This window comes from Rhinolophus sinicus, chromosome 13 (assembly GCF_057876585.1).
Source record: "Rhinolophus sinicus isolate RSI-liver-muscle chromosome 13, RSI-T2T, whole genome shotgun sequence".
Classification (NCBI taxonomy): domain Eukaryota; kingdom Metazoa; phylum Chordata; class Mammalia; order Chiroptera; family Rhinolophidae; genus Rhinolophus; species Rhinolophus sinicus.
In genome coordinates this window covers 41,221,150-41,248,272 of record NC_142513.1, presented here as the reverse complement: position 1 = coordinate 41,248,272, position 27,123 = coordinate 41,221,150, and the positions used below count along the sequence as shown (strand labels likewise).

General features: G+C 38.4%; 1 protein-coding gene across 8 annotated transcripts in view; it reads left to right on the top strand.

The window, feature by feature from the left end:
• The window catches only part of RALGAPA2 (Ral GTPase activating protein catalytic subunit alpha 2), a 332,861-nt gene that overhangs the window by 58,008 nt on the left and 247,730 nt on the right, over positions 1-27,123 (top strand). For all 8 annotated transcript variants that reach the window (XM_019712539.3, XM_019712535.3, XM_019712536.3 and 5 more), the window contains 6 exons: positions 7,351-7,408; positions 18,035-18,078; positions 20,195-20,372; positions 21,164-21,279; positions 24,552-24,690; positions 26,355-26,554. In XM_019712539.3, coding sequence (XP_019568098.3) covers positions 7,351-7,408; positions 18,035-18,078; positions 20,195-20,372; positions 21,164-21,279; positions 24,552-24,690; positions 26,355-26,554 — 735 coding nt within the window. The remainder of the gene's footprint in view (positions 1-7,350; positions 7,409-18,034; positions 18,079-20,194; positions 20,373-21,163; positions 21,280-24,551; positions 24,691-26,354; positions 26,555-27,123) is intronic.

Below are 27,123 nucleotides of genomic sequence, written 5' to 3'. Positions count from 1 at the left end.
GGGTGTTCCTTTTTGGCCTCACCATATCCTGCGTTATGTGGGGAACGGGAGCAGACACCCCGCAGGCCGCCCTGCATGACACATGGCGCAGCGAGCAGGGTCCCCCGCATGACACTCACCATGTCCTCCGTTCGTACGTGGGGAGTCGAACCAGAATCCGGTTTGTATAGACTCAGCTCAAGAGGCCACATTTCTAAGTACTCAGTTCCCTGCCTGCTTCTCTGGTTTTTAAATGCATTCCCTCACTCTCCCAGGTCACTTTGGAGGGTCCTCCTGAGTTGGAAGATCAATTCTTCCTCTTTTGACTCCTTTAGAGGAAAGATCTAACTGTGGAAATGATGAAACGCACCTCTGAACCACCTGCCTGTGGGAAAGCCCCAGTGAAATTAGGAGAGGGTGGCATTTGGCCTCCGTGTTCACCTTCGTCACAATCATGTAATATTTATGAAACCACATGTATATAATTCTGCACTAAGCCGAGCCCAGAGGTCACGTCCACTTCTCCTCCAGGGACTTGTAATTTAAGCTTGGTCTGGTGTGCTGCTAAGACCAGGTGTGGTTGTGTAAGAATGAGGCCGCTGCCAGCAACCACACATTACTGTCAGGCTCCCCGTTCCACTTCGTTTTAAATGTTTTGTAATAGTTAAGACGGTTATCTCATGCTGAGGGTGGTATGGAGTATTTTTCCCTCGCTCCTCAAAGTTAAGGAATCACCTGCTTTTATGATTCTTTTGCATGCACAGTCAAAACACCCTGAAGTTACCTATTCCCTATTCCCCATAGTCCACAGTCATTCGCCAGGGCTGTGCGTTAGCCTCACAATGTGTGCCCTCTCCCCAGGGCGAGGGCTCCAAGTCCTCCCCAACCTGGGGGTGAGGGCCTCAGCAAGCACTTCCCAGCCCACAGGGCTGCAATGACCTTCGCTGTCTCTAGCCTATGCTGGTTGGGGAACTGTCCACGTCTTTCCACCGCTGCACGGGGGTCGAGCTCTCCGGCAACTGCTCTTCCTGGTCTTCCTGAGACTGAGTGTTCATGCACAAACTGCTCCACCGCCCTTTGGAGATCTTTGGCCGGCACCGTACCCTGCTTGCTGCGCCGTATGTCATGCAGGGTGACGTGGGGTCTCAGTTCCTGCTCCCCTACATAAGAACACAGGACATGGTGAGGCCAAAAAGGAACACCCACGGAGCCATGGATGGGGGGGGTCATACTGCTATAGTCTCACCGGCAGCTGGGTTGGAGACACAGGAAGCAGGAGCCACACGATCCACAATCCACACTCTGCCCCTTGCTAGCTTAGCCATGACAGTTATATCAGTGGCTAATGGCCAACTGGTAACAGCTGATAGTCAACTAGTCACAGCTGATGACCATCTACTAGCTGAGCCAGCACCTTTCTATGTGAGGCCGAGAGCCTGGAAACTGCTCTCTGGGGCTCCGTCCCCACACAGGCTTAGTTAGCATTTAGACACAGATGGTTGTGTGTGGCTTTATTTCATTGACCTCATAGACTTTAATGCATAAAAATGGCCCTTGCAATATTTGGATACAAAGAGAAGCATCAGTATGGGTGATGTTTCAGCCTTTGAGTTGTATAAGATTCTGTCCATTTGGGACTTATCTTACTAGCTCAAACATTGGGCATGGTGTTTCATATCCAGACATTACTGAGTTTATTTTTGAGTGTCTTTAAAGTCCATCCACTTTGTAAATCTGAAAACTTTTATCCAGAAGTGGTGATGATGATAGGCCTGATCTCAGAACAATAGATCTCAGAACATAGAGATGACTTATGTTCAACCGACAGTATCCAGCTATCTACATGCACATTATCTTGCTGTATTCTTTATTTTTCTTTATATTAAAAAGATGTTTTTATTTGTTGCATACTAAAAAGAGAAACCAAAATCAAGAAAACTGGTAAGTATTTTGGAAAGTTGAAAAGCATGTCTCAATACCAGCTTGGTTTTATGACTAAAGTAAAGATCTGAAGAATAGTGGGCATGCCAAGCATTTATCTAGTGTCAGATCAGACCTACCCTGGATCTCTAGAGTAATTTTCTCAGTGTATTCTGTAAGACATTTTAAAATTAAGTGACAATATGGGATCAGAAGATGATCCTGGAATGTAGCTGGTGTGCCGAGTCCCCTGGGAGGAGAATGCTTGAGAAATTAGGACACTGAGTCTTTGCTGTGCCATTTACTTAAGAAGGAGGCAGAAAAAGTACGGAAAGGAATCAGTGGACCCAAGTTTCTATCAACATGATGCAGCAGGCAACTGATGAGAAACGATGCTAGCAGAGACCATGTCCCTTAAGTAGGGCACACTTCTCTGACGACTTCATCCTGTTAGTATGATGAGAATATTCCAATTAATATTTGAACATTATTGTGGCAGACATAGAGATGTGCTGCTCATATCCCCCTTCAAGAAAGAATTTGCTGCCCAGCTGCAAGGAGTGGATTAGCGGGCAGTCTCAGCTGTCAGTGCCTTCATGTTTCCAGCCATGGTCATCCTTTACTCACTGTGGTCCCCAGCCAGTGCCTGAGTGAGGCAGTGGTACAAGGGCTCGCCATTTTCAGGCACTTGGGGCTTCTCTTCATCTTTGCTCCAGAGTTCCTGGTAGACTGGCAGACACTTGTCAGCTCTGTGTGGTGGTCTAAGGCTCCCTGTCCAATCCTGCTTTCTCATTTCTTTGTCACAGATATCACTCCTCATTGAACCATTAGCACGCCTAACTCCATTGCAGCGTCTGTCTGCCAAGGAACTCAATCTGTAACGGTTATTATTTGTTATCAAACATAATGAACTAACGTCTACAGTAAATTTTTTTAGTAAAGAGAAAGTATGAGTTCAAGAATCATAAAACTTAGGTGCAAACGGAGGCCGTCCTTCTCTCTTTAGTTTGGAGACCGCCCATTCCATCTCCACACTGCTTATTCTGGGCTCTAGAAGTATTTGTTTGGCCTGGCAGCAACCTGACTGCTGAGACCCTTGTCCTTATTCTTGGTTCCAGAGTTGTTGGTTTAGTTGTACTGACATCTTTGCTTGTGGTGTTTTCCCGTAATTTGTAGATAGCTCTCTGGGTTCTCACTCCAGTTTGTGTCATCTTCTACAGCTCATGAAGACGTTCAGGTTTCATTCTGTTGCTAGGACAATGCTCATGTGGGTTCTTACTCAAATATTTGATAGAGAACTGGCTTTTTGTTTTTACTTCTCCTGATTCCTTTTTAATGTAGTGGAACTTAAAACATAACACAGTTTTTATACTTAGTTCCTTTGTGTACTATCCATCTAAAATTCATGTTGTTGTGCATAGATGGCAAGATAAAGACATATTTTAGTTTTTTCCCCTCAAAAAGCAACAGGCCTCTACACAATTTATCGATAGATCTATCCTGCCTGACATTTGGTGTCTGGCCAACAAAGGTGTGGGTTATCCAAGCAGCAGAAAACATTGAGCATCTTGATTTAATAGTGAAGTCGCTTTGTTCTGTGGCGTCAATTTTCCCACATTTGCCAGTATCTTTAACTTTTTCTAATTAGTGGTGCGTATAAATAGTCATAAGTATTTTTCTAACTCTAAAACATACAAACGGTGCATCAGAAGTTTCTCCTTTGACTATGCATATTATCTCGAGCTTCCGTTCTATCTTCTTCATCCTTACCTTCTTAAGAGAACTTCAGCTCACTGCTATCTCTATTTTTTCATCTCATCTTTTCATCTTAAGCTCTCTCCTAGAGGGATCTCGTACACACGCATCTTTAGCTGCTCCCTATATCCTGTTACCATCTAAATCCTGCTCCTGCACTCCAGACCCATATATTCAGTTGTCTAGAAGAACATCTCCACTAAGATAATCCATTGACAACCTCAAATTCCAAGATGTCCAGAATCAAACTTGACATGCTTCCGTTCTGGAATTCCTTCTGGATTTGATATCTTAGATAACTAAGTGTTGTCATTTACTAAGCCATTGGGGAGTCATTCTTGAGTCCTCCAATGACTCTACCTGCCTGTCTTGACAATTTTACCTCCTGAATACCACTATCATATGCTGCTTCTCTTTACCTTGCCAACCTTGGTCCAGGCCATTTTATTCCTCATCTCATCCGAAATACTACCATTGCCTCTGCATTGGCATCTCGGCCTCTCTTCTCAGTCAACTTAAAGTCACCTCCAGCAGGAACCTGTTTAGGACTGTGCACTGCGATGTGAGAACATAAACCCCAGCCTCACCTGCCTCCCCAGCCCCACCTCCTCTCCTCCTCACACCTACAGGCCAAGTGGATCCTCTTGCTGCTGCTGTTCCATTAAGGCACCAAGCTGTCTGCCTCTTGGCATTCACATATGCTCTACCTTCTGTTTCTGTTCTCCACTGGGCTAATTTAATTCTGTAAATCTCAGCTCAAGTGTCCTTTTTCAGGAAGCATTCCATGATGCCCCTACTAAGATGACATGCTTTCCTCATCACCTCTGTAGCACCTCAGACAAACTTCTGTTAGGCATTTTTTTTTTTTTTTTTTCTGAATGTCATTTTCTTTACCGTTTCTCTTGCCCATTAATCATGAAATCCTTAGCAGTAAGAACTAAGTATTTTATTCAGATTTATTTTAATTCTGCATTTCAAATGCCAACCTTGGTATCTAGGATGTAAATATTTTTCACTGAATAAGATTTGATGCATGTACACGCATTTTGTGTGTGTGCGCATGTGTGTGTGTGTTTGAGTGTATGTCAGTATTATCACATAGCTTTCAAAATGTTCTAATATTAGGCTAGATAAACCTAGCATGAGGATTTTCATAGTACAAATGTTATCAATACCAAGAAATGTATTTTGTCCAGTTTTTAGATTTCTACATTTTTTAAAAAAAGGTTGCAAATAAAGTAGAAGGAATTGTAATACCCACGAATAACTTGTCAAAACTTGTCGTAGAGTGAAAAGAAAGTCATTCTCATCAGTTGTTTTTTGGGGGGAAGTGGAGGGGTGAAGGAAGCTGCTTTTATTAGCCGAATACTCTTGTATGTCATAAATTTTTTCCTTTATTGTATTTACCAGTGCAGGGGGATTCATAACTACAATCCTAAAACTTATTTTTAGCTATTAATTTCAAGAAATTCTTGCCATTGATTTCATTTTGTTATTCTACAGAGTTGTTTGCGATCTCATCCTCTTTGTTATTCATCTAATTCCCAACTCTCTTTCTTGTCCAGAGACTAATGATTATAATGGAAATGGGAAGTGGAAGGTGCAAAAGAAGAAACCTGAGGAACCTGGCATTTGAGAAATTATTCTTTGACTATTTAAGCAAGGGCTATATTTCATTGAGATAATATTATCATTTTGGGATTTTTTTTTTTTTCCTTTTTGTATTGTTTTTCTTTAGGGGGATTGAAGTTGGGACAATAATCTTTTGTTTTTAATTAAAGTTTATTGGGGTAACAACTGTTTCAGTTGTATAATTCTGTAATACATCATCTATATATCATATTGTGTGTTCACCACCCAGAGTCAGTTCTTTTCCCATCACCATATAGTTGATCCCCTTTACTCTCATCTACCACCCCGCTCCCCCTTCCCCTCTGGTAACCACTAAATTATTGTCTGTGTCTATGAGTTTTTGTTTCTTCATTTGTTTGTCTTGTTCTTTTTCAGGTTTGTATACCACATGTCAGTGAAATCATGGTTCTGGACTTGTTCTGTCTGATTTATTTCGTTTAGCATAATAATCTCAGGATTCATCCATATTGTCACAAATGGCAGACAACATGGCAGAATAGTATTCCATTGTGTATATATGCTACATCTTCTTTATCCAATCATCTATCGAAGGACACTTTGGTTGTTTCCATGTCTTGACCACCGTAAATAAAGCCGCAATGAACATAGGAGCACATATAACTTTACGGATAAATGTTTTCAGATTTTTTTGGTAGATACCCAGGAGAGGGGTTGTTGGGTCATATGGTAATTCTATTCGTCATTTTTTTTTTTTCTATTCGTAATTTTTTGAGGAACCTCCACACTGCCTTCCATAGTGGCTACACCAGTCTGCATTCCCACCAACAGTGTATGAGGGTTCCTTTTTCTCCACAGCCTCTCCAACACTTGTTACTATTTGTCTTGTTGATGATAGCCATTCTGACTGGGGTGAGGTGATATCTCATTGTGGTTTTTATTTGCATTTCTCTGATGATTAATGATGTTGAGCATTTTTTGTATGTCTGTTTGCCATTTGTATGTCCTCTTTGGAGAAATGTCTCTTCAGGTCCTCTGCCCATTTTTCAGTTGGGTTGTTTTTTTTGTTGGTGAGTTGTATTTTGGATCTTAGATCTTAGCCCCTTATCAGAGGCATTGTTTGCAAAAATATTCTCCCATTCAGTTGGTTGCCTCTGTTGATTGTTTCTTTTGCTGTGCAGAAGCTTTTAAGTTTCATATAGTCCCATTCATTTATTTTAGCTTTTACTTCCTTTGCCTTTAAAGTCAAAGTCATAAAAATGCTCTTTGAACCCAAGGTCCATAAGTTTAGTACCTATGTTTTCTTCTATGCATTTTATTGTTTCAGGTCTTATGTTTAGGTCTTTGACCCATTTTGAGTTAATTTTGGTACATGGTGACAGATAACACTCTAGTTTTATTCTTTCGCATGTGGCTTTCCAGTTCTCCCTGAACCATTTATTGAAGAGGCTGTCTTTTCTTCATTGTATGTTTTTGGCTTCTTTGTTGCAAATTATCCATATTTATGTGGGTTTATTTCTGGGTTCTCAATTCTATTCCATTGGTCTGTGTGTCTGTTTTTCTGCCAATACCATACTGTTTGGATTATTGTTGCCCTGTAGTACAAGCTAAAGTCAGGGAGTGTGATACCTTCAGCATTGTTGGGACAGTAATCTCTTTAAAATATTCAGGGAAACTTGCCTGGGGCAGGTAAAATAAACTTTTACAGGATAAAGTACAGTATTTATATTATTGCAAATAGTTTTTTTCTTTCTTTTCTGAAACATACATACAGAGGGTGCCAAAAAAATGTATGCACGGTTTAAGAAAGGAAAACTATTAAAATTGTAATACTCAATATATACCAATAACAAAAGATGAATACAAGTCACATTTGACTTCTGCAATTGCAAGAGATGCTCAAAGTGGTTACTATCTGTGTCCAGACACTTCTGATTACGGTGAATTACTGCTTGAGCAACACTGACCAAAGTGTCCACTTGTATACATTTTTTTGACACTCCTGGTATGTATAGCAAGTAGTGTACGTCTATCATGAAAACGTGTAATTTCACTTATAGTTTATTTTCTTTTTATATCTTATGAATTATTTTGTTTGTTTTATAGAAAATACTGCAGTTTCTACCTGAACGAATTTTCTTTCGATGGCATTACCAGAGTATAGGTAAGAATAATTAAATAAGTTTTAAAGTAATATGTATTTCTTCTAATTGAATTTTCAGTAATGTTTTATGTAATTAACACTGTCAGGATAGGTTATATAGCAAGGAATATTAACAAGGGTATGCTAATTAAAACCAAGACAAGTCCAATTCAGACTTTGGAGGAAAATAAAATATCTGTCTGTGCTCTGAAAGTGCAATTTAAAATGTGGTTTATACACCAGCAGCATCAGCCTCAATAACAGAGCTTGTTAAAAAAATGCAGACTCTCAAGCCCCAGCCAGACCTACCGAATCGCAGTCTGCATTTTTAACCAGAGCTCCAGGGGATTCCCGTGTACAAAAAGTTTGAGAAACATTGATCAGGAGAATTTTTCTTAAGTAATTTTACATTTTTCCTTACAAACATATCTTGTCCTTCAAGTCGTTAGCATTGACTCAAGATCATCCTGTTTGAATGCTGTAGGATCTGGCAGCAAGAGGGAACTTGAAATAGAGCAAGTTACCATCACTGCCCTTTTTGTCCAACTCTTAACATCGGACAAGATTTCATCTCAATTTAACATTCATGGAACAACTGGAGTAATTTATGGTATTGATTGTGAACTTCATCTTCGGTTTACAGAGTGTCTGGTTTAGTCCTTCTGCCTTAGAACACTGACGCTTCCTACAGTTTTTCTTCCTTACCAGATGGTCATATTTGAGGAGAGTATAGCCTTATAATGGAATCTTAATTGTTTGCCCATTTATTCATTCAAATATGTATTGAGGGAGAGACATTTGTGTGCAAAGTTCTGGGGAAAAAACAAAGAATATCTCACCATTTTTGTATAAGCCGATTGCGTTGTGGAGGTTAAATGAGAAAAAATAATACAGTGTAATTGTCACTATGAAAGAAGTATAATGGCAGCAAAGAAGAAAAGTTGAATAATTCTATTCAAAGAATTTGAAGAACACTTTAAGAGAGGTAATTTTAATTTGAACCTTGAAAAATGAGTGTGGAAAGTGTGGAAAGAGCTTTCTAGGTAGGAAATCAATATGTAAAAGACATGGAACCAGAAAGAGAACATGGCATGTTCAGTGGATATTCCAAAATTCAGAATCCTAATTTTAGTTTAGGATTATTTATGTGAAAAATGTAACTGACCCTTATATAAATGAAATTATTTCAACTTATATGTTATAAATGTAAAGAAAGTGAAGTATATATGTATAATAAAGACACCTATTGAACTAAATGACTAAATCATTAAAGATAATGCCTTTGGCTTTAAATCTTTGAAATATACGAAGAAAGTTTTCCTTTAAATTTTAGAGAGTTGTCAGTAGAATTCCTGCCTAATCGATGCTTTGACCTTCTATATTTAAATAAAAATAAAAATAAACAAAATCAAAGGCTAAGTATAATCTAAAGAGACATCATGGGTATTTTGATGCTCCGTAGTATAGCAGGGATGGATGACAATGCGAAATAACTACATACAGTATTTTTTATCTGTGTTCGATAGAATTATTCAATTCTGGTTATGTCATTTGTATGAAAACTATACTCATACTCTTCAGATAGTACTTTAAAATGTCTGAAGACTAGTAGGCCCCTCTCAGCATGAATACATTTATTAGAAGTATGTGTGGAAATTAATTTGCCATTTGTATTGTGAAACTTTGTTCATCTTGTAGGCATTATGTGGTATTACTTTAATTCTGCCTGCTACCACATGGTTACTATTAACATTGCTGGACAAATAGCTTTTTACCCAGTTTGGTAGCGTCTTACTGGGAACAGTGACTCCTGGATTGGGATTGCAGAGTACTAGCTCTCTTGAGCCATCATAAGAGCAGATGTTTTTTATCTAGCTTGTCTAGTGTATAGAGTAAGCTGGTTCTAGCACATGATCAGAATGAGTCATGTTTCAGAATGCTGAGGTATGAGCATTTGCATAAAATCATCCTTATTATTGATGCTTATATACTTAGTGCTTGAATCAAATAGGCTCTTTTCAGAAATACATTTTTGCATGATTTATCAAACTGGGTAGAAATTTCTTTTAGGTCCATATCCCTTTTATGATGATCTTCAGACTAGATGTGATTTGGGCTGAGAATTTTTCAGATTTTAGAATGGGAGTGTGGTACATTGATGTACACTGAATATTCCCACAATGTTACTGTCTATATATAACACCCCCAGGGATTGGGGCAGCACCCTGTAACCTGTAGCCTAAGGTATGAATATTCATCACCAGTGGGCTAAATAACTAAACCCAAAAGAGCCTCAGTCAGGTTAGTCAGGTATTGCCGCCACATGAGTTCAGATCAGGTCAGTTTCTGTTCACTAATGAATTACACAAAAACCTTCAGTTTTCATAGCTTTTTGGATTTTGAAATTGCTGATGAGGGATTATGGATTTGTAATTTTACACATTTTTTAACATACCTCATTGTATCTGTTGCATTCTTTCCAGTTTATTTGGAATTGTTAAAACCATTACTATTTGTACTCATGGTCTTGACTAAGTTAGTTGTAGAAACTAAGAAACTAAGAAAATTCAAATTTCAAGGGAAAGAAATGTGCCCTAAATATCTCCTTAGCACTGGCATCTTGACTCCTGCACAACTTCTGACGCTAGGGCAGGAAGCTTTTTACTAGCCATTGCTTGACGTTCTAGGTATCTAATACTCTGTATTTTAGATTTTTTTACATTGGCAGCACTGTACAAACAGCTCAGTAAGGTTTCGTAACTTTGGTATATCAGAGTCTCACAGCTGTGTTCATGTCAAGGTGGGGGGATGTCTTGCTGAGTAGCGTTCATAATTGTTGCACATTTTGTGTGCCATCTTGAGAATGTCTGAGCTTGAATTAGACCAACAAACAAACATTAAATTTTTTGTTAAACTTGGCAAGAATGGAAGTGAAATCAGGGACATGTTAGTCCCAGTTTGTGGGGATAATGCCATGAAGAAAATGGCAGTGTACAAATGGATTAAACATTTTTCTGAGGAGAAAGAACACGTCACTGATAAAGAGAGATCAGGGAGGCCAGAACTGATGAAAACATTGCAAAAATTTGTCGAATTGTATGTCAGCATCGTCTGCTGGTTGTGAGAAGCATAGCAGACCAAGTAAACATTGATAGAGAAACAGGAAAATCTTCACTGAAAATCTCTGCATGAGAAAGGTACATGCAAAAATGGCCTTGAAGGAGCTCACCAATGGACAAAAGCAAAGTAGAGTCGAAGTTTGCCAATACCTTTTGGAGAAGCAAGATGATGTTTTGGGCCATATTATCACTGGTGATGAAACATGGGTGTACCAATAAGACCCTGAAACAAAGCATCAAAGTGCACAAATGGGAATCAGCCAATTCTCCACGACCAAAAAAGTTCTGTCCAAATCAAGAGTCAAAACGATGTTGCTAACCATTTTTGATATCAGAAGGATTATTCATTATGAATTTTTACCAACTGGACAAACTGTTAACCAAGTTTACTATTTGGAAGTGCTGAAAAGTCTACGTCAAAACGTTATATGAAAATGACCTGAACTTTTCACCAACAATTCATGGGTCTTGCATCACGACAGTGCACCAGCTCACACGGCACTGTCTGTGAGGGAGTTTTTAGCCAGTAAACAACTGTACTGGAACACCTTCCCTACTCACCTGACCTGGCCCCCAATGACTTCTTTCTTTGCCGAAGATAAAGAAATATTGAAAAGAAGACATTTTGATAACATTCAGGACATCAAGGGTCATACGATGACAGCTCTGATGGCCATTCCAGAAAGAGTTCCAAAATTGCTTTGAAGGGTGGACTAGGCATTGGTGTCAGTGCATAGCTTCCCAAGGGAAGTACTTCGAAGGTGACCATAGTGATATTTAGCAATGAGGTATGTAGCACCTTTTCTAGGATGAGTTCGCGAACTTAGTTGTCAGACCTCGTAGATACCTAGTATTCTCTACCTAATAGGAAGAACAGTGTTGTATACACTCTTAAATTAAATGTTATTCTTTTAAATTAAATGTTATTGCAGCTGGTCGTGGCCAAGGTACTCTGAAATACTGGGTTAGAACCATGAAGCTTAGTTTATACCACTGATTCAGTGTGCTTCCTGTTCCACACTGCAAATGACAATGTTACTAAGCATAGAAAGTGAAAATAAGAGAAAATCCTATATTCTACAAGTTTTAAAAGTTCTTGGACCTACTGAATAGTCAGATTTTATCCTGAGAAGGAAGAAAGTAATTTACAACATCATCTACCACAGTGTTTGAAATCTGTTTCTTATCGTCTCATCTTGTTTTATCTGCAGCAAAGAGATACTCTATTTTTATTAAAACTGTTTTTAGACGGAAAAGATAGTCTGTAAATTTCTCTTTGTTTAAGGTTTTTAATGCTTGCTCCTTGCTATAAATCATTGAATGAGAAAGCCTTACAGTGTGGAATGAACACTGGTGCATTATGCCAAACATCTAGAGATACTGCTTCATATGGTGTTTAGAGAGTAAGAAGAATCGGGGAATAGCTGACACAGCACTCATCAACTCTGTGATGTGTGCTAACGTGCTGCTCAACTATTTGTAAATTTTCATTACTGATTACAAATGGAAAAATTTTGTTTATCAAATTTTTCCTAAACTCGTTTTTAGGTCAGTAAATCATTGTGTATAAAGGTGGCCGCTTGAAGCCCTATCTGTGTCATAATGAGAACTGACATGGAGTGAGATGACAAAGAATGGCACATCACCAAACCAGGGATATTTGGTGCAAGGCCAGGCTGTGGCAGCCCTTCATGTGCCCATGTGTCATCAGTAAAGGACTCAAGTTATATTTGTGTTTACTTTAAGAGTGTTTACTGCCCAAAAGACTCTAAAAAGTAGATTTCCTATCCCGTTCCGTGTACAATGCTATGCCTGTATTCAATAAATGTGTGCTGACTGGGTGGAAGGATATACAGAGAGTGCCAAAAACATGTATGCACATTTTAAGAAAGGAAAATACTGTATTAAAATTGTAATACAATGAATGGTGCTAGCATTCATTTCATTAACATCGTATTTTGAGCGAATGTCATACTACACATTGCTACCGTAATTCAATTCAATTTTGAAAAGTAATGCATAGATAACATGTCTTAAAATGTGTACATTTTTTGGCACCCCTGGTATTTTATGTTAGAGATGTTTTATATTAAAAATAAGTAACCCTTGGACTTAAAGGACTGGGCTCAATTAGTGGAAAATTCACACATGTACAATACCTCATGTGTGTTTTTTATATATGTCATAATTGAATCTAGTTTGCTCGGTTAGGGTTTTCTTAATACATAGTATAAAAGCCAAGTAATAACTAAATTGCAGATTTGTTTGTGATTTTTTTTAAGGATGTCTCTGGCCTTATGCTTTGGGCTACTCAGTGACCCCTTGTTGCCTGGGATGTGAACAAGACTTCTGAGCAGCTTCGTTTCCCAAAGGTTTTAGGGCTCACTGGGCTCTAACCTCTTCTCAGGAGCCGGATGCTGACAGCTCTCCCTGGGCCCTTCATAGCCAGACCACACCAGAGCTCACTCTTCCCCAAGCAGCAGGGTCTTCCCATACCTTTTACACTAGGACTCCCTCGGAGGTGCATCACAGCCAGGCTGAGTGAAACCCAGGGACGCCGGATACCTCTGTCCACCAGGGGACGACGGGGCTTATGTCCCCCTCACCTCACTCAGTGTCTTCCCAGGGTCCTCTCTGGGGTACTTGTACCGTCTTTGTGCTCTGTATTTCTTCCCCTCCTTCCCACTTTCTGCCCCTCCCTTTGGAAGCCTTCTTCTTGGATTAAGCAACGGTCCTACAGCCTTAGCCTGTTGCTTTCACCTCCTTGCCTCCTGAAGCCTGGCTTGTCTCTGAGACTCCTGTGTCTTCTGCAGGGGTCTGCAGGTGAGATCATGGTCTTTCTTTTCTCCAAGGCCAATTCCAGGCATCACCCACTACCCCCTCGGTGGAAACCCCTGTCCCTTGACTATGCCACCTTGTCCCTCCTTGTCCCTGCTGCCATGTCTTCTGATCTCCTGCTCACTTCCTTGTTTTTTTTTAATGCCTTTGTCCTCACCCAATCCTTTTTCTTTATGCCAAGTTACCCATCAGCCCCTTGATGCCCTCACCCTCTGTAGCTTTCTGACTTCATTCGTCTTCTGGATCCTTGTCATCATGTAGCCCTTTATCTGACCACAACCTCCATCCTCCTGACCTTTCACTCATTTACTTCCAGGTTACCTGCTCTGTTTTTTTCTTTTTAAAAAAACAGATATTTCTTTGTAGTGTAATTGACATACAGTAAACTGTACATATTTAAAATGTACATTTTGGTAAGTTTTGACATATACCCGTGAAACCATTACCACCATCAAGATAATGACATAGCCATCACTCCCAGAAGTTTTCTCATGATTCGCTCCCACCCTCCTCCACCTTCCCCTAGTCCCAGGCAGCCACTGATCTGCTTTTTGTCACGATAGATTCGTTTGATGTTTTTACACAAATAGAATCATGCAGTGGGTACTGTTTTTTTTGTTTGGCTTCTTTCACTCAATATAGTTATTTTCTTGGTGCATATATTAATCGTTCATTCCTTTTTATTTCTGAGTAGTACAGTATTCCATTGTATGGCTATACTGTCCTTTGTTTATCCTTTCATTTGTTGATGGGCACTTGGGTTGTTTCTAGATTTGGCTACAAATAATGCTACTGTAACTATTCGTGTACAAGTCTTTGTGTGGGCTTGTGCCTACCAACTCTTGAGAATGGAATGCCTGAATCATATAAAGGTATATGTTTAACTGCTAGACTGTTTTCCAAAAATGTTGTACCATTTTACTTTCCCACCAGCAGGATAAGCATTGAGTTACTCTATGTTCTCGTTAACACGTAGTATAATCAGTCTTATTATTTTAGTGGTAGTGGTATCTCATTGTGGTTTTAATTTGCATATCTCTAATGACTGATGATCTTGAGTATCTTTTCATATGCTATTTGCCATCTGTATATGGTGAAGTACATGTTCAGAGATATTGCCCATTTTAAAAATTGAGTTGTTTGTTTTCTTAATATTAGATTTTGAAAGTTCTTTACATATTCTAGATTTAAGTGCTTTATCATATATATATGACTTAGAAATATTTTCTCCCCATCTCTGGCTTCTTTTTATTCCCTTCATAGTGACCCTCGAAGAGTAGAGGTTTTCAGTTTTGATAAAGTCCAATTTATCAATTTTTTCTTTTATGGATTGTGCTTTGATGTCTAAGGAGTCTTTGCCTAACCCAACATCACAAAGATCTCCTATTTTGTTTCTACAAGTTCTATAGTTACATGTTTCACATTTAGACCCTTGATTCATTATGAGGTAATTTTTATTAATTTCAAATTCCTCCAGTAGGCTGCTGCTCCCTTGTGTTTATTTAGGTATTATAGTATATTGTTATATAGATATTATAGTGCCAGAAGTTTCTGTGTTCCTACTCCACCAGCAGCTTTCAGCAGACCTTGCACACCAGCATGCCAGAGGGTGTTGTTTCTCTGCGTTTTTGCCCCTTTCCTGGTGGTATATATACTGCCATTGCTTATTGTTTGGTTTGTGGCATGATATACAGAGGGAATTTTCTTACTTAGAAAGGATTTTATAATGTTAAATTTAGATTCAAGCTATCTTTGTGAACTTGTGGCCTTAAAAAGATCTTTGCAAGATTGTTCCTTCATCAGGAGAAATTATCAAGAATGCAGTTCTAGCAATTGAAAATGAGATAAGCAAGAAAATAGATTTTGAAAATATTAATGAATTTGCTTCCATTAAAGCAAGGAAAGCAAAATTATAGTACATTTTGTGTTATAAATATTTAAACTAATGTGAGTTTTAATAATTTTCAATATTGAGCCTTTTCATTTTTCAGTATTTTTTCAACACTTAATGTTCTGAAAAAATTAACCATTGAAATACATAAAAATATGTATTCTATATTTTTATGGTATACAGCTTTTCTTTTATCTCAAGCTCCAATATATGGCTTAGCTCAACTCTAGTACTTAAAATTTTAGTATTGTTCATCATGGATTTTTTGCATTAATTTTGATTTTTAAAACTATTGTATTAAAATATTTATTTTGATTACTGATTTTTTTTTGGTGCCTCGTTAAATTTTGTGCAGAACCCTCACTCTTTTCATCCTAATCCCAGCCTAATCTGCCGCCTCAAAAGTAGTAAGACTTACATTCGAAGGACATTTATAAAATATAAGTTAGCCAATAGAAGTTAAAAGTTTATAGAATCAATTCAACTAATTAGATTTTACTTATTCATTTATTTTTTTTTCACATGAATCAATATAGTGGCAACCAGTAGGGTTGAAGAGATGGGGGTGGGTATAATCATAGTTTGGATGAAGAGTTTAAAAATCAAACAAGTATGATATATATAGAGAAAGGATATCATAAGGATAAAGTTAGAGTAGAAATATCTTTGCAAATTTAGGGTCTTAAGAAATACCTAAAGTGGCCAGACAAGGTTCTTAGGTACTTATCACCAGTTCTCATGTTGAAACCTTTTGCTATGTGCCCTCACTGCACAAATTTGTTCTTATTTAAAAAGAGTTCCTTAGAGAATAGCTGATGCCCAATGTCAGGGGGAAAATGTATTTTCCACATACCAGACACTATTCTAAGTATTTATGTATATTAACTCATTTAAACCTCGTTAACAATTTTCCATGGTACGCACTGTTGTTATCCCATTTACAGATAAGAAACCTCAGGCATGGTGAGGTTAAGCAACTGACCCATGTTACACAATAATTGCAGAACCTAGATTTGAACTTCAGCATTCTTGCTTCTGAATCTGGCTTGTAACTGCTAAGCTATAGTGCTTCAGATATACAAGATTTTCTGAATACAACAGGACAGAATACATCATATATATATAAAATCAGCTTTCTATTATTGCTATAACAAATTACCAGATTACTTTAGAAAGTCGGGAACTGTTGACAGATATGGTTCAGACATTCTGTATGTCTCTTTGTGAAGTCTGTCCTTTTTATATGTATTTTTCTTCTCCCTGGGTATGGAAGAGTGGATATAGACAACTATGGGTAGACCAGAAGTTAAAAATATTGGATCTGTTCCAAGAAGGGGAAGGACTGACGAGCCCCAGTGGTCACACACAATGACCAGGAAAAAGTGTTTCTGAGAATGTGTTGTAAGGTGATGGATTTGCCAGATGTCTGAGAGGAGAACAGTCTATGCCGACTTTATCATAAGTCTCCGGCGAGGTGAAGTGTCTGTTGGCCCTATCAACCATCATGAGGTCCTCATAGGCATATCGGAGCAAATATTAAACTGAGGCACACCAGATTTTCCAGGAATGGATGAACATGGAGGCAAGGGACAAGGCCCCAGGTTGAGGAAAGGTGTGGGATAAAATAGTACCATGAGCACAGACGCTTGAATCTTAGCTGTGAGCGAGTCTAGCCCAGTAAATGCTGGCTCTAGACTCAGAATTACCCATATGGTTTGGTGACAGGAGAAGAGGAGGGAGGAGGACACTTTAACTTCCTTTACTCAATCACAAATGCTTAGTGATTCAGTGCAGTAACCTAGTCATAACTATGGTGAGTTTTCCCATAGCCCCAGTGTTAAGTGTTATAAACAGTAGAGCAGTTATTAAAGGTTCCTTCACACAGCCAGTGATTTTGTTCTGGCTCATGAATTCCTGAAGTGTATGCATTTAACTAACATATATGTATCTATCCACATAGATATGACCTGTAGCAATCGTTGAGGCATTGGCTTTATTTCTTGGTAGAACCGCTCTTTGAAATACATGGTGGAGTAAATGTGATTTGATACCAATTTTTAATCTTTTCTCAAAAAATTTGATTATAAGAAAAGATACTCTTGCCTAAGACTTCCAATATATTTTTATTTTAAAAGATTACTTCCTTTTTTGAGGTTAAGTCGTGTTTAGAGGCTATGTATGATATTTAGTTGGGGTTGCCAAGCCATTTCCATCTAAGGGCATGAACACATTTATAGAATAATAGGTAGTATGTTGCCATTTTCATAAGAGAGACACTTCTAATCACAATGGGCTGTAGTACCAAACTGTTTGCAGTTGACTGGTGTAGTTCTGAGTAAACCTTGATTCTTCTGCTTGACAGTGACCAAAGAACTATGCTGGACCGAACCCATAAATGTGGTTGTCATTGCAAGGAAAGAAAGATGCTGTCCTGAATATTTGTGAAATGTTCTTGTAAAAATGTCTTGTGAGCAGTAGTTTTATATTATTTTTACCTTTAGAGATTTAGAAAATCATTCATTTTATATGTAGCAAGAGATATTTTGCACATATTCCACTGTGGGCATCTTTTACCATCAATCATTTAAAAGAATTTTGAAGAGGTTCATACTCAAAGTGCTTTTATCTTCAAAACATCTCCTTCTGTGACATTGCTTTGCTTCTGAAGGTCAGCCTTCTTCATTTTATTTTTTAAAAAACTATATCTTTTGTCATAACATTTTTTTCTTTCTAAAACTGATGTTTTAAAAATAGAACTTGAATTTACATACTCTATTTCTGATTATTTTAAACTTTCAGGTTCAACTTTAAAGAAGCTTCTACACACTGGAAATTCTATTAAGGTACTTATTTAAGATAAATGTGTAATGGCATTTTTTTATTACTCTTAAGTTTATTAATGCCATAAAATGACAAAATTAGGCCATTTAAAACTAATCTTTAAAAACCACTTGACTAAGTTTTTACTTTTAATTGAGAAATTACGTTACAAATATTTTTAGAGTTTTCTTACATCATAACTTATTGTGATAGACATGTTAAATATTAGTAAGAGAAACTGGCTTGGGATTTGGAGTTTGAAATTCTAATTTTGATTCTGCTGTGTACAGTTGGGGAAACCATTGGCAAGTCACTAACTGTTCTAGTTTTACTATCGGAAAAAGGAATGGGTTGAACTTGTTCCTCTCTAAACTTCAGAGTTAATGTGCCTGATTCTGTTCCCCCCAGTAATCTTGTTAAAATTATAGTTGTCTATGAATTATTTTTGCTGTTTTTGAGCAAAAATTGTGGAGGAAAAGAGCAGCAGAACCTTACTCTTGAATATTTGTTTGCAGCAGATTGGTCTTGTAATTTAAGTCAAAACTAGCTTATTTTAAAGTGAATATGCCTTTTATAATTACAATGTGATGCAGTGATAAGATGCCACTAAAACATAAGTGGCAAAAGAAACCAGCCTCGGATGTGTGTTTTATGGAAGGCAATTCACCTGTAGTTCATTAAGTTATGTGTGTGCCTTTAATAAGCTAATACATTTTTGGTTTTATACCAGTTTATATAATCGTAGCCACTTGAAATTGGTATGTTAAGTATCTCTTACATGTTGAAAAAAGGAGGCGAGCTATTCCCAGCTTCACAATAGATTCTATATTTTGTCCCTCCTATTTTAATTAATACTCAGTCTTACAGTTGAAACCTATCAGTTTATTTCATGTTTATTATTGGCCTTATTTATATTTAGTCATCTCCAGTATAGTTAACATAAAAAATTGAAGACGTGATAGAATTTTGAAGAAACTTTCCTCTTGTTAAATTTAATATAATTTGGTTAGATATACATCAAGCCATGTCACTTTTGTCTGATGCTGAATAGCATTATTCATTCAGCAATGTCACCACTTATTTTACCTGCTTGTGGAAAGAACAGTTGTGAGTGGGCATGGAGGTTTGTGCAGAGCAGTGGTGAGTCCATGGGCATGTCTGAAAGTGCGCTATAGAATCCACTGTTAGTGGGATTATCATGGTCACCAGTCTTAGTGTATTTGACTTCTGTGGGGAATCAGCCAAGCCCTTCCTTCCTCCCTCTCTTCCTTTCTTTCTTCCTTCTTTCCTTCCCTTTCCTCCAAATGTTCCGATGTTTAAGAACATTATAAATGTGCATATTTTAGTAACGTGACATAAATTCTGTCAAAAGCACAGTGCACATTTGGAGGAAGATGATCTTTGCATTGTTTTCATGGATATTGTGTTCCCCCAAAAATAAGACCTATCCTGAAAATAAGCCCCAGTTAAGATCATCAGCCAGATGGACACATTTAGTACATTATGATGAGGTTACAGAAGATGACATGACTGTATTTGAATAAATGTAGATTGTTGTACATGAAAAAATAAGACATCCCCTGAAAATATGCCCTAATACGTCTTTTGGAGCAAAAATTAATGTAAGACCCGGTCTTATTTTCTGGAAAATGTGGTATAAGACCTGGTCTTATTTTGGGGAAAATACGATAATTGAGTGTTGATGATATGGGCACCATGCCTTATGGCATCAAATATGGTTAATGGGAAATATTTATATAGTGCTTACTGTGAGCCGGGCACTATTCTAACTCACTTAATCCTACACTAGTACTTTGTGATACATTTTGTTATCATCCCTATTTTATGGATGGGGAGAATAAGACATAGAGAAGTTATGTTGTTCTCCACAGGTCACAGCTAAGCTAGAAAGTGGCAGAGCCTGCGTTTGAACCCAGGCACTCTGGCTCCAGAACCCAAACTCTTAACCCTTGTGCTGTATTGCAGCATCTTCACTTGTCACTAAGTGAAGAACTTGGTGTAGCACTTTAACTATAAACCTTTCACTTCTAGTTGTTCTTTCTCTGAACTAATGCTACATTGTAATGAATTTCTACAAATACATGTTTTTAATTTTGTTGCCTTTAATTTTGTTTTTAGTTACGATGTGAAGGACTCAGGCTGTTTCTTCTGTGGCTTCAAGCACTTCAGACAAACTGTGCTGAAGAGCAGGTGCTGATTTTTGCTTGTCTTGTGCCTGGTTTCCCAGCGATCATGTCCTCCAGAGGGCCCTGTACACTGGAGATGCTCATCAGTCCGAGCCCTAGTGCAGCTGACGGTGAGTGATGTGAGCAGATCTTACAGGTTGAAATGACTCGTGAAGTTACACTGAGGAATTCCTTGGCTTGCCATTTTCCTGGGTAGAAATCTTGATTTCAGAAGAGCGTTCTGAAGAGGAATTATTCCTTTTTCATATTCACAATAGAGTCTTGCAAATATTAGAATTAAAAGACTTGAAACCTATTTTATATGAAATGATGACAGGAGAAATTTATTGAGTGGTGGAAACAGGAATGGAAGACAGATGTTGGCAATAGCAGGAAGTAGAGAAACATGGTATGTCTGGGGTGTTTTTGTGGCTGTTAATGAGATTTAAATACACTATCCCAAACTACTCTGTTGTCCTCCTTCACTGTTGTTTCATAAGTGGACGTTCATCTCAGCCAGGCTATTTTTTTTGCCAGCTGTATATTTTCATGTAGCATTCATGGAAGAGTAATAGTGCTTCATGGGACTATTAATGGCAGCCACTTGTATCCTGTGAGTTTTCAAGGAACTTGCCTGTTAAGGCCGTTGATTTATAACTGCATATCATTTCATTGCCAAATGACAGGTATTTGACAGGTATTTGATAGGTATTTGACAGGCTGACCAGAGCAGAATTTGGAAGGGAAAAGAATGGTCCAGTGGGAGAGGGCTTGGTGGGCATCTGCGTCACACAGACTGCAGGCTTGGTCTGTGTGAGCAGTTTAATGGATGGAGAGATGTATTTTAATAGAGGCCAGTTTTAAAAACCCTGTTTAAAATTTAACTTTGATGAAAGAGCTCTCATTATTTTCCACTCTGCAGCAAAGATATATCCAGAAGAAATCACTCCACTCCTGCCAGCCATATCGGGGGAAAAGATCCCTGAGGACCAAACATGCTTTTTTCTTCAAATACTGTTGAAATATATGGTTATTCAGGTAAGAACAAGTTGTAGATAATTCAGTGATAGTCTTATTCGCAGTAGGAAAGAGAAAACATTGTCTCTTTTCTTCTTTTTTGTCCACATATTCCGTTATTTCTTTTTCTTTAAGGTGGTTTTATGTGATATTTCACTAAATATAGAATATGTCCCACGTCACTTCAGCAAAGATCAGGCATACAGACTATTTTGTGTGAGTGTGTTTATAAAGGGAAAAATTCAGTTCTCCGTCTGTGTGTCTCCTTTACTTTCATATTATTACCACATTCACACGGAACACTTCACTTACGACACTTCTGGCCACCAAATGTGGGGGGATTTTTTTCCTCCATAAAGCAATTCTTTTCCGCAAGAATTGGGTATCCTACAATTTATCTCAATTCTGAAACTATCTACCTGGGGAAAGCATCAGATCCCACACATTAACCTCTCAGTCCCATGAGACTGTTCCCATCCTATGCAGATGCCAACTGCAATTAGTAGGTCTCCTGATAACCCCCAACTTCTGTCCAGTTTGGCTACAAATCAGAGGTTCCCACAGCCCACTCCTCATATTCAATTAATTTGCTAGAGTGGCTCACAGAACTCGGGGAACAATTTACGTTTACCAGTTTATTAAAAAATATGATAAAGGATACAGATGAACAACCAGATGAAGAGGTACATAGGTTGAGGTCTGGGAGGGTCCAGAGTGCAGGAGTTTCTGTCCCTATGCAGTTGGGGTCCATCCCCCTCCCAGTACATGGATGTGTTCACCCACTTGGAAACTCCCTGAGACCCTTGCTATTGGAATTTTATGGAGGCTTCCTCCCATAGGCATGATCAATTATTAATTCCATTTCCAGCCCCTCTCCCCTCTCTGGAGAAATGAAGTGGGCCGAGGGCTGAAAATTCTAAGCTTCTTACCATGTCTTGGTCTTTCTGGTGACCAGCGCCCATCCATGAGCCATCCAGCAGCCCACCACGAGTTCATCTCAGTAGAACAAAAGATGCTCTTAGTGCTCTTATCACTTAGGAATTTATAAGGGTTTCAGGAGCTCTGTTCTAGGAACTGGGGGCAGAAGCCAATATACAGAGGGTACCAACAAATTTATGCACATTTTAAGAAAGGAAAAATCTATTAAAATTGTAATGCTCAATATATACCATAACAAAAGATGAATACAAGTCACGTTTGACTTCAGCAATTACAAGAGGTGCTCAAAGTGGTTACCATCAGCATCCAGACACTTCTGATTATGGCAAACTACTGCTTGAGCAACGTTGACCAAAGTGGCCACTTGTATACATTTTTTTGGCACCCCCGGTGTATATTTTCTATTTTCTAACAGTGTATTAAACTACTTTTGCCTCTTTACTCCTTCCCTAACCCTGACCTCTATGCTAGCTAAACAGGATGGAGGAAGAGGCAGGCCTAGAAGCTGAATGGGTGGATCAGGAATGGGCAGAACAGGCAGGCAGATTCAAACGAAAGCATGTGTAATTATCTCATCATGCCATCAGCACAGACCTGCTTTATGTCATATATTCCTTTCTCTTATATTTACCAAGTGAATATAGAACTAAAATCATTAGTTTATGATTTCAGTAGGTGACTTATGTCTTGGTCTATATTTCAAGCATTGATATTGTTTGAAAAAAGCTACTGAGTCCTTTTCTCTCAGCAAACACTTCTCTTATCCCTGAGCTCCTCATAGGTACTCGTACAGTCCAGCCTCTGTCCTTTCCTTCACAATCATGTTTGTTGGTGTAATAAGTTTGTCTACTTCCTCACCTAATGTTCCTTGACACCCTCTATTACCTGCCTCTGCCCTGTCACTGCGACGTTAGAGGTGCAAGATCTCATGATCAAGTCCAGAGGAAGGACACTCTTCAGTTTGTGCCGCATTTAGTCTTTTGGGTTTTTTAAGTGTTTGCCCCTTCTTCATGAGATTCCTCCCATGATATTTTCTTCTGGCTTTTTCTCCCTTTCTTTTACTTCTTTCCAGTTTTCTTTGGGGAATTGTGTTTCTCTCTGCCATTCCTCAAGATTGAGTCTTTGGCTGCCCTTTCTAACTACTCTGTCCTGCTGGGCGATCTTGTCTGCTCTCTTCTCCCCCGTTTCCTTTTGCCGACAACAGAAACACACGGACTCCAGAATCCTGAGAGCCCAACTGGGGTATTCTGCCATCTTCTGGAAGCTCCATCTTTTGGCCCTGCTGGCCCATTCTACATGTGTCTCAAACTCTTATCTGATTGGAAGTGGCAGGGCATTTTGTATGTCCCAGATCAGCATGAGTATCTTGAACTTGAATGTGTTGGGAGACTTGGGTCACTAATGAGCTGTGTGACCTCAGATAAGTAAGGAAATCCCCAGGATCCCATTAGAGGAAGGATACCATTGATATGGAGGTAGGCTTTTATGCAGACTGTGAGCCCCTAAATTGTGTACAGAATTGTATGTGCATGTTTATCCCTCTCTCCTTCCTTCTGTCTACTGGGATGAGTCCTCAGAGCAGTTTCTCCCTTGGCTCATCCCGGAGAACATCTGGCAGGTTACAGATGCTGAGCCCCTCTGCCGTTGGGCAGCCAAAGGCCCTCATCCCTTTATCTCAGGTGCTGCACAAATATTACCGTTTTCTAAGTGTGCTGCATCATGAAGGAATTCAGGAAGCTTGGTTAGACCACAGTGCTCTGTGGCCTAACAAGTATTAAGAACTGACAGGTATAGCTGGACTGGCAGGCCTGGTTTATTCTAGTCTGTGGATTTCTTTTAATAAGGAAAAAGCATTTGCCAAGATTCTGTAGCTTTGCCTTTTGAAACTGATTTTGCATGTTGGTAACATAGGATAAAATCTCTTTGCAAGGGATTGTTTCCTTAATTTCTGTTTATTATAAATGGCCTTTTTAAAGTTTTTAAAAAATCACCTGATTATATCTGACTAGATGTTTTAAGGGCACAGGAATGTTACAAAGAACATGTGGAAAAAAATATGGACATGATGTAGTAGAACAAGTTTAAAAAGAAATGGCTATCGTTGGGGGATTTTTTTTTTTATTTGAATACTCAATAAAAATTCTGTTTTTAATGTAGTTACTATTCTGTTTTGAAGTATTCATTCTTGTCATCTTTTGAGTTTTAAGATATGATTTCATTACATGATTATCAATATTATTTGTCAAGTTTTTAAGTTAGGAGAAGAATTTTAATAATACAACAGTATTTCAGTTCAGTATACATTAATTTGAAATGTAAATATACATATGTTCTTTTCCACATATTATCCAAAGGCTGCAAGCTTGGAGTGGAAAAATAAGGACAATCAAGATACTGGATTTAAATTTCTTTTTACATTGTTTCGAAAGTATTATCTTCCTCATTTATTTCCATCATTTACTAAGTTAACAAACATCTACAAACCTGTACTTGGTAAGTACTGATTGAACTATGTATCAAGGACATCCACAGGGAAGCTGCACAATGTCTTTCAAAGTGGCCTTTGATTGTTTTTAAGTAAAATAGTTAGTTTATTCTTACAGTTAATGGTGACTTTATTGTAAGAGGTTGAAAGTTTCCTAATAAATGATTTTAACTATACAAACTAAGACGTATCTCAGCTCACAGCAATAAAGGAGAACTATGATTCCTATACTCAGAAATAATTTGAAATGAATCGATTGTTTTTGGTGTAATTTAAAATCTTTTAATGTAAAAAAAGCTTGTATTTCCTGGAGTCTTCTCTTACTGGTGGTGGGAGTTGGTGACGGCAGACCTTGCTCAGAGCCTAGGCACATCAGCCCAGGCCACACAGCTGCCTACATTATGTCCATTCGGGACCATTTACAGCTGCTTATGGAGGGGCAGATGGTTGGGCAGTTGGGCAGCCTACATACAGTAGGTTCCCAGAGGGGAAGGAAATGTAAGGGAATTTCTGATTTAGCTCCTAAAGCTTTCCTTCTATAATAAATGAGGGCTCACAGGCCAGAAGCGTCTTTTAGAGTGGTGGGAGGGGGACAAATCTTCTTATGCCTGTTATTTTAAAGCAGGTGAAATTAGTTAAAATGAATAAGAACAATTTTGGAGGGGAAACGATCACAACCGACATTAATCCATCTTGGAAGTGTGGATTCAGTTGCCTGTGGGTGTTTATTTGTGCATGCACGCACACACACACACACACACACACACACACACACACTTTAAAAAGGCCAGAGGAAAACAACTTAAGCTTTCGAATTTTGAAAGATGTAGAAAAAGTTCTGACTTTAAGGGTACTGGGATATATATTCTGTTGGCTATATAGGTGGGTATTATTTTCAATTTTGTTTCTGGTTTTATAAGTAATCTGTATTCATTGTAGGAAACAGTGTATTGTTAATATTTCGAGATTAAAAGTTATTTGCTAAGAATTTGTCTGCCTCATGCATGCATGTACACCAGGTGTACAAAAATTTGTAAGAAAGTTGGACTTAGAGCAAGTAGTATCTCAAATCCAATACCATATAATTTCCCTATTGATTATGGAATTTAAAGAATGGATCTCCTATTAATTCTTTGGAAATGATGGTGTCTGATACCTCAAAGATGAAACAAGACTCTGAATTCATTCATCTATAAAGTTGATTGTACTGATTCTGTTTCTTTGGATTCATCTAGAAGGAAAAGGATAGAAAATTAAAGTCGATTTGATTAGTGTAGCGTTAGATGTTAAAATACCTTAAATGATGAAAAAAATGTCTACACATGGTTTTAGTTACAACATAGGTGAAAAGATTTTAACTATTATAATCTCATGTAATTGCTGAAATTTGTTAGAAAGAGTTATTAGCATAGTTTTTCCACAGCTGTATACACCACAGCTGTAAATAAACAGTAACAGCCACTATCACCCTGTCTTGCTCAGATTGCAAGGCAGAACCAGAAATGAATCTACCAAAAAATGGTATTTTTAGTTATTTCTGGTTCTTTAATCATCGTTGCTATTCAGACAACCAAATACAGTGTGTCTGTTTAACTTGGAAACAGAAACATTTGTAGGGGTTACATAATGACAGGACTCACTAACCTAATCATGTGTTCTTTTTTTCTTCCAGATATCCCCCATTTAAGACCAAAGCCAGTGTACATTACTACAACTCGAGACAATGAAAATATTTACAGTACAAAAATTCCGTACATAGCAGCTCGTGTTGTTTTTATTAAGTGGATTGTAACTTTCTTTTTGGAAAAAAAGTATCTAACTACCCCACAAAACACTAAAAATGGAGTTGATGTATTGCCTAAAATCATGCAGGTATGTCATTATCGTCTTTTTATTTCTTCATACTTACGTAATAACACACAGTAACACATACCAAAATATTTGGTTAATAGGGTTATTGGTTCTTACAGGTTTTTGGTTATAAGGACTTGATTTTATTGGCTTGCTCTGCCTGTAATGCTGAGGTTTCAGAAGAAGCTGTGAGTTAAAAGTAGTTGCTGTGCTCCATTGGCATTGCCATGACGAGGCAGTCTTGGGGGCGAGGGAGGCATTCTGAGATGATGGCTGTTGTGCACACACTCCTGGCTTCCTCTCATTTCCCTCCTTTCCTCTGGTACCAGTGACCTCTGAACATAAGACCAGGGCCTATCTTGCTTTCTCCAATCCCCAGTACTTGGAAGGCCGTGAGGAATTGTGCGGGTGGCGGGGGAGGGGAACTGTAGTGAAGAAGACATGTGAGACTGCCAAGTGCTCTCTGGGAACTCAAGGGAAGGGGTAAGTCAGCAGCTTGGGATTTTAGAGTGGTGTTGAGCCATGAGGGGGTCTCTGGAAGAGAAGGCTGCCTTTTCCCGAGGCCTTACATGAAGACCTTTTCTTGTATG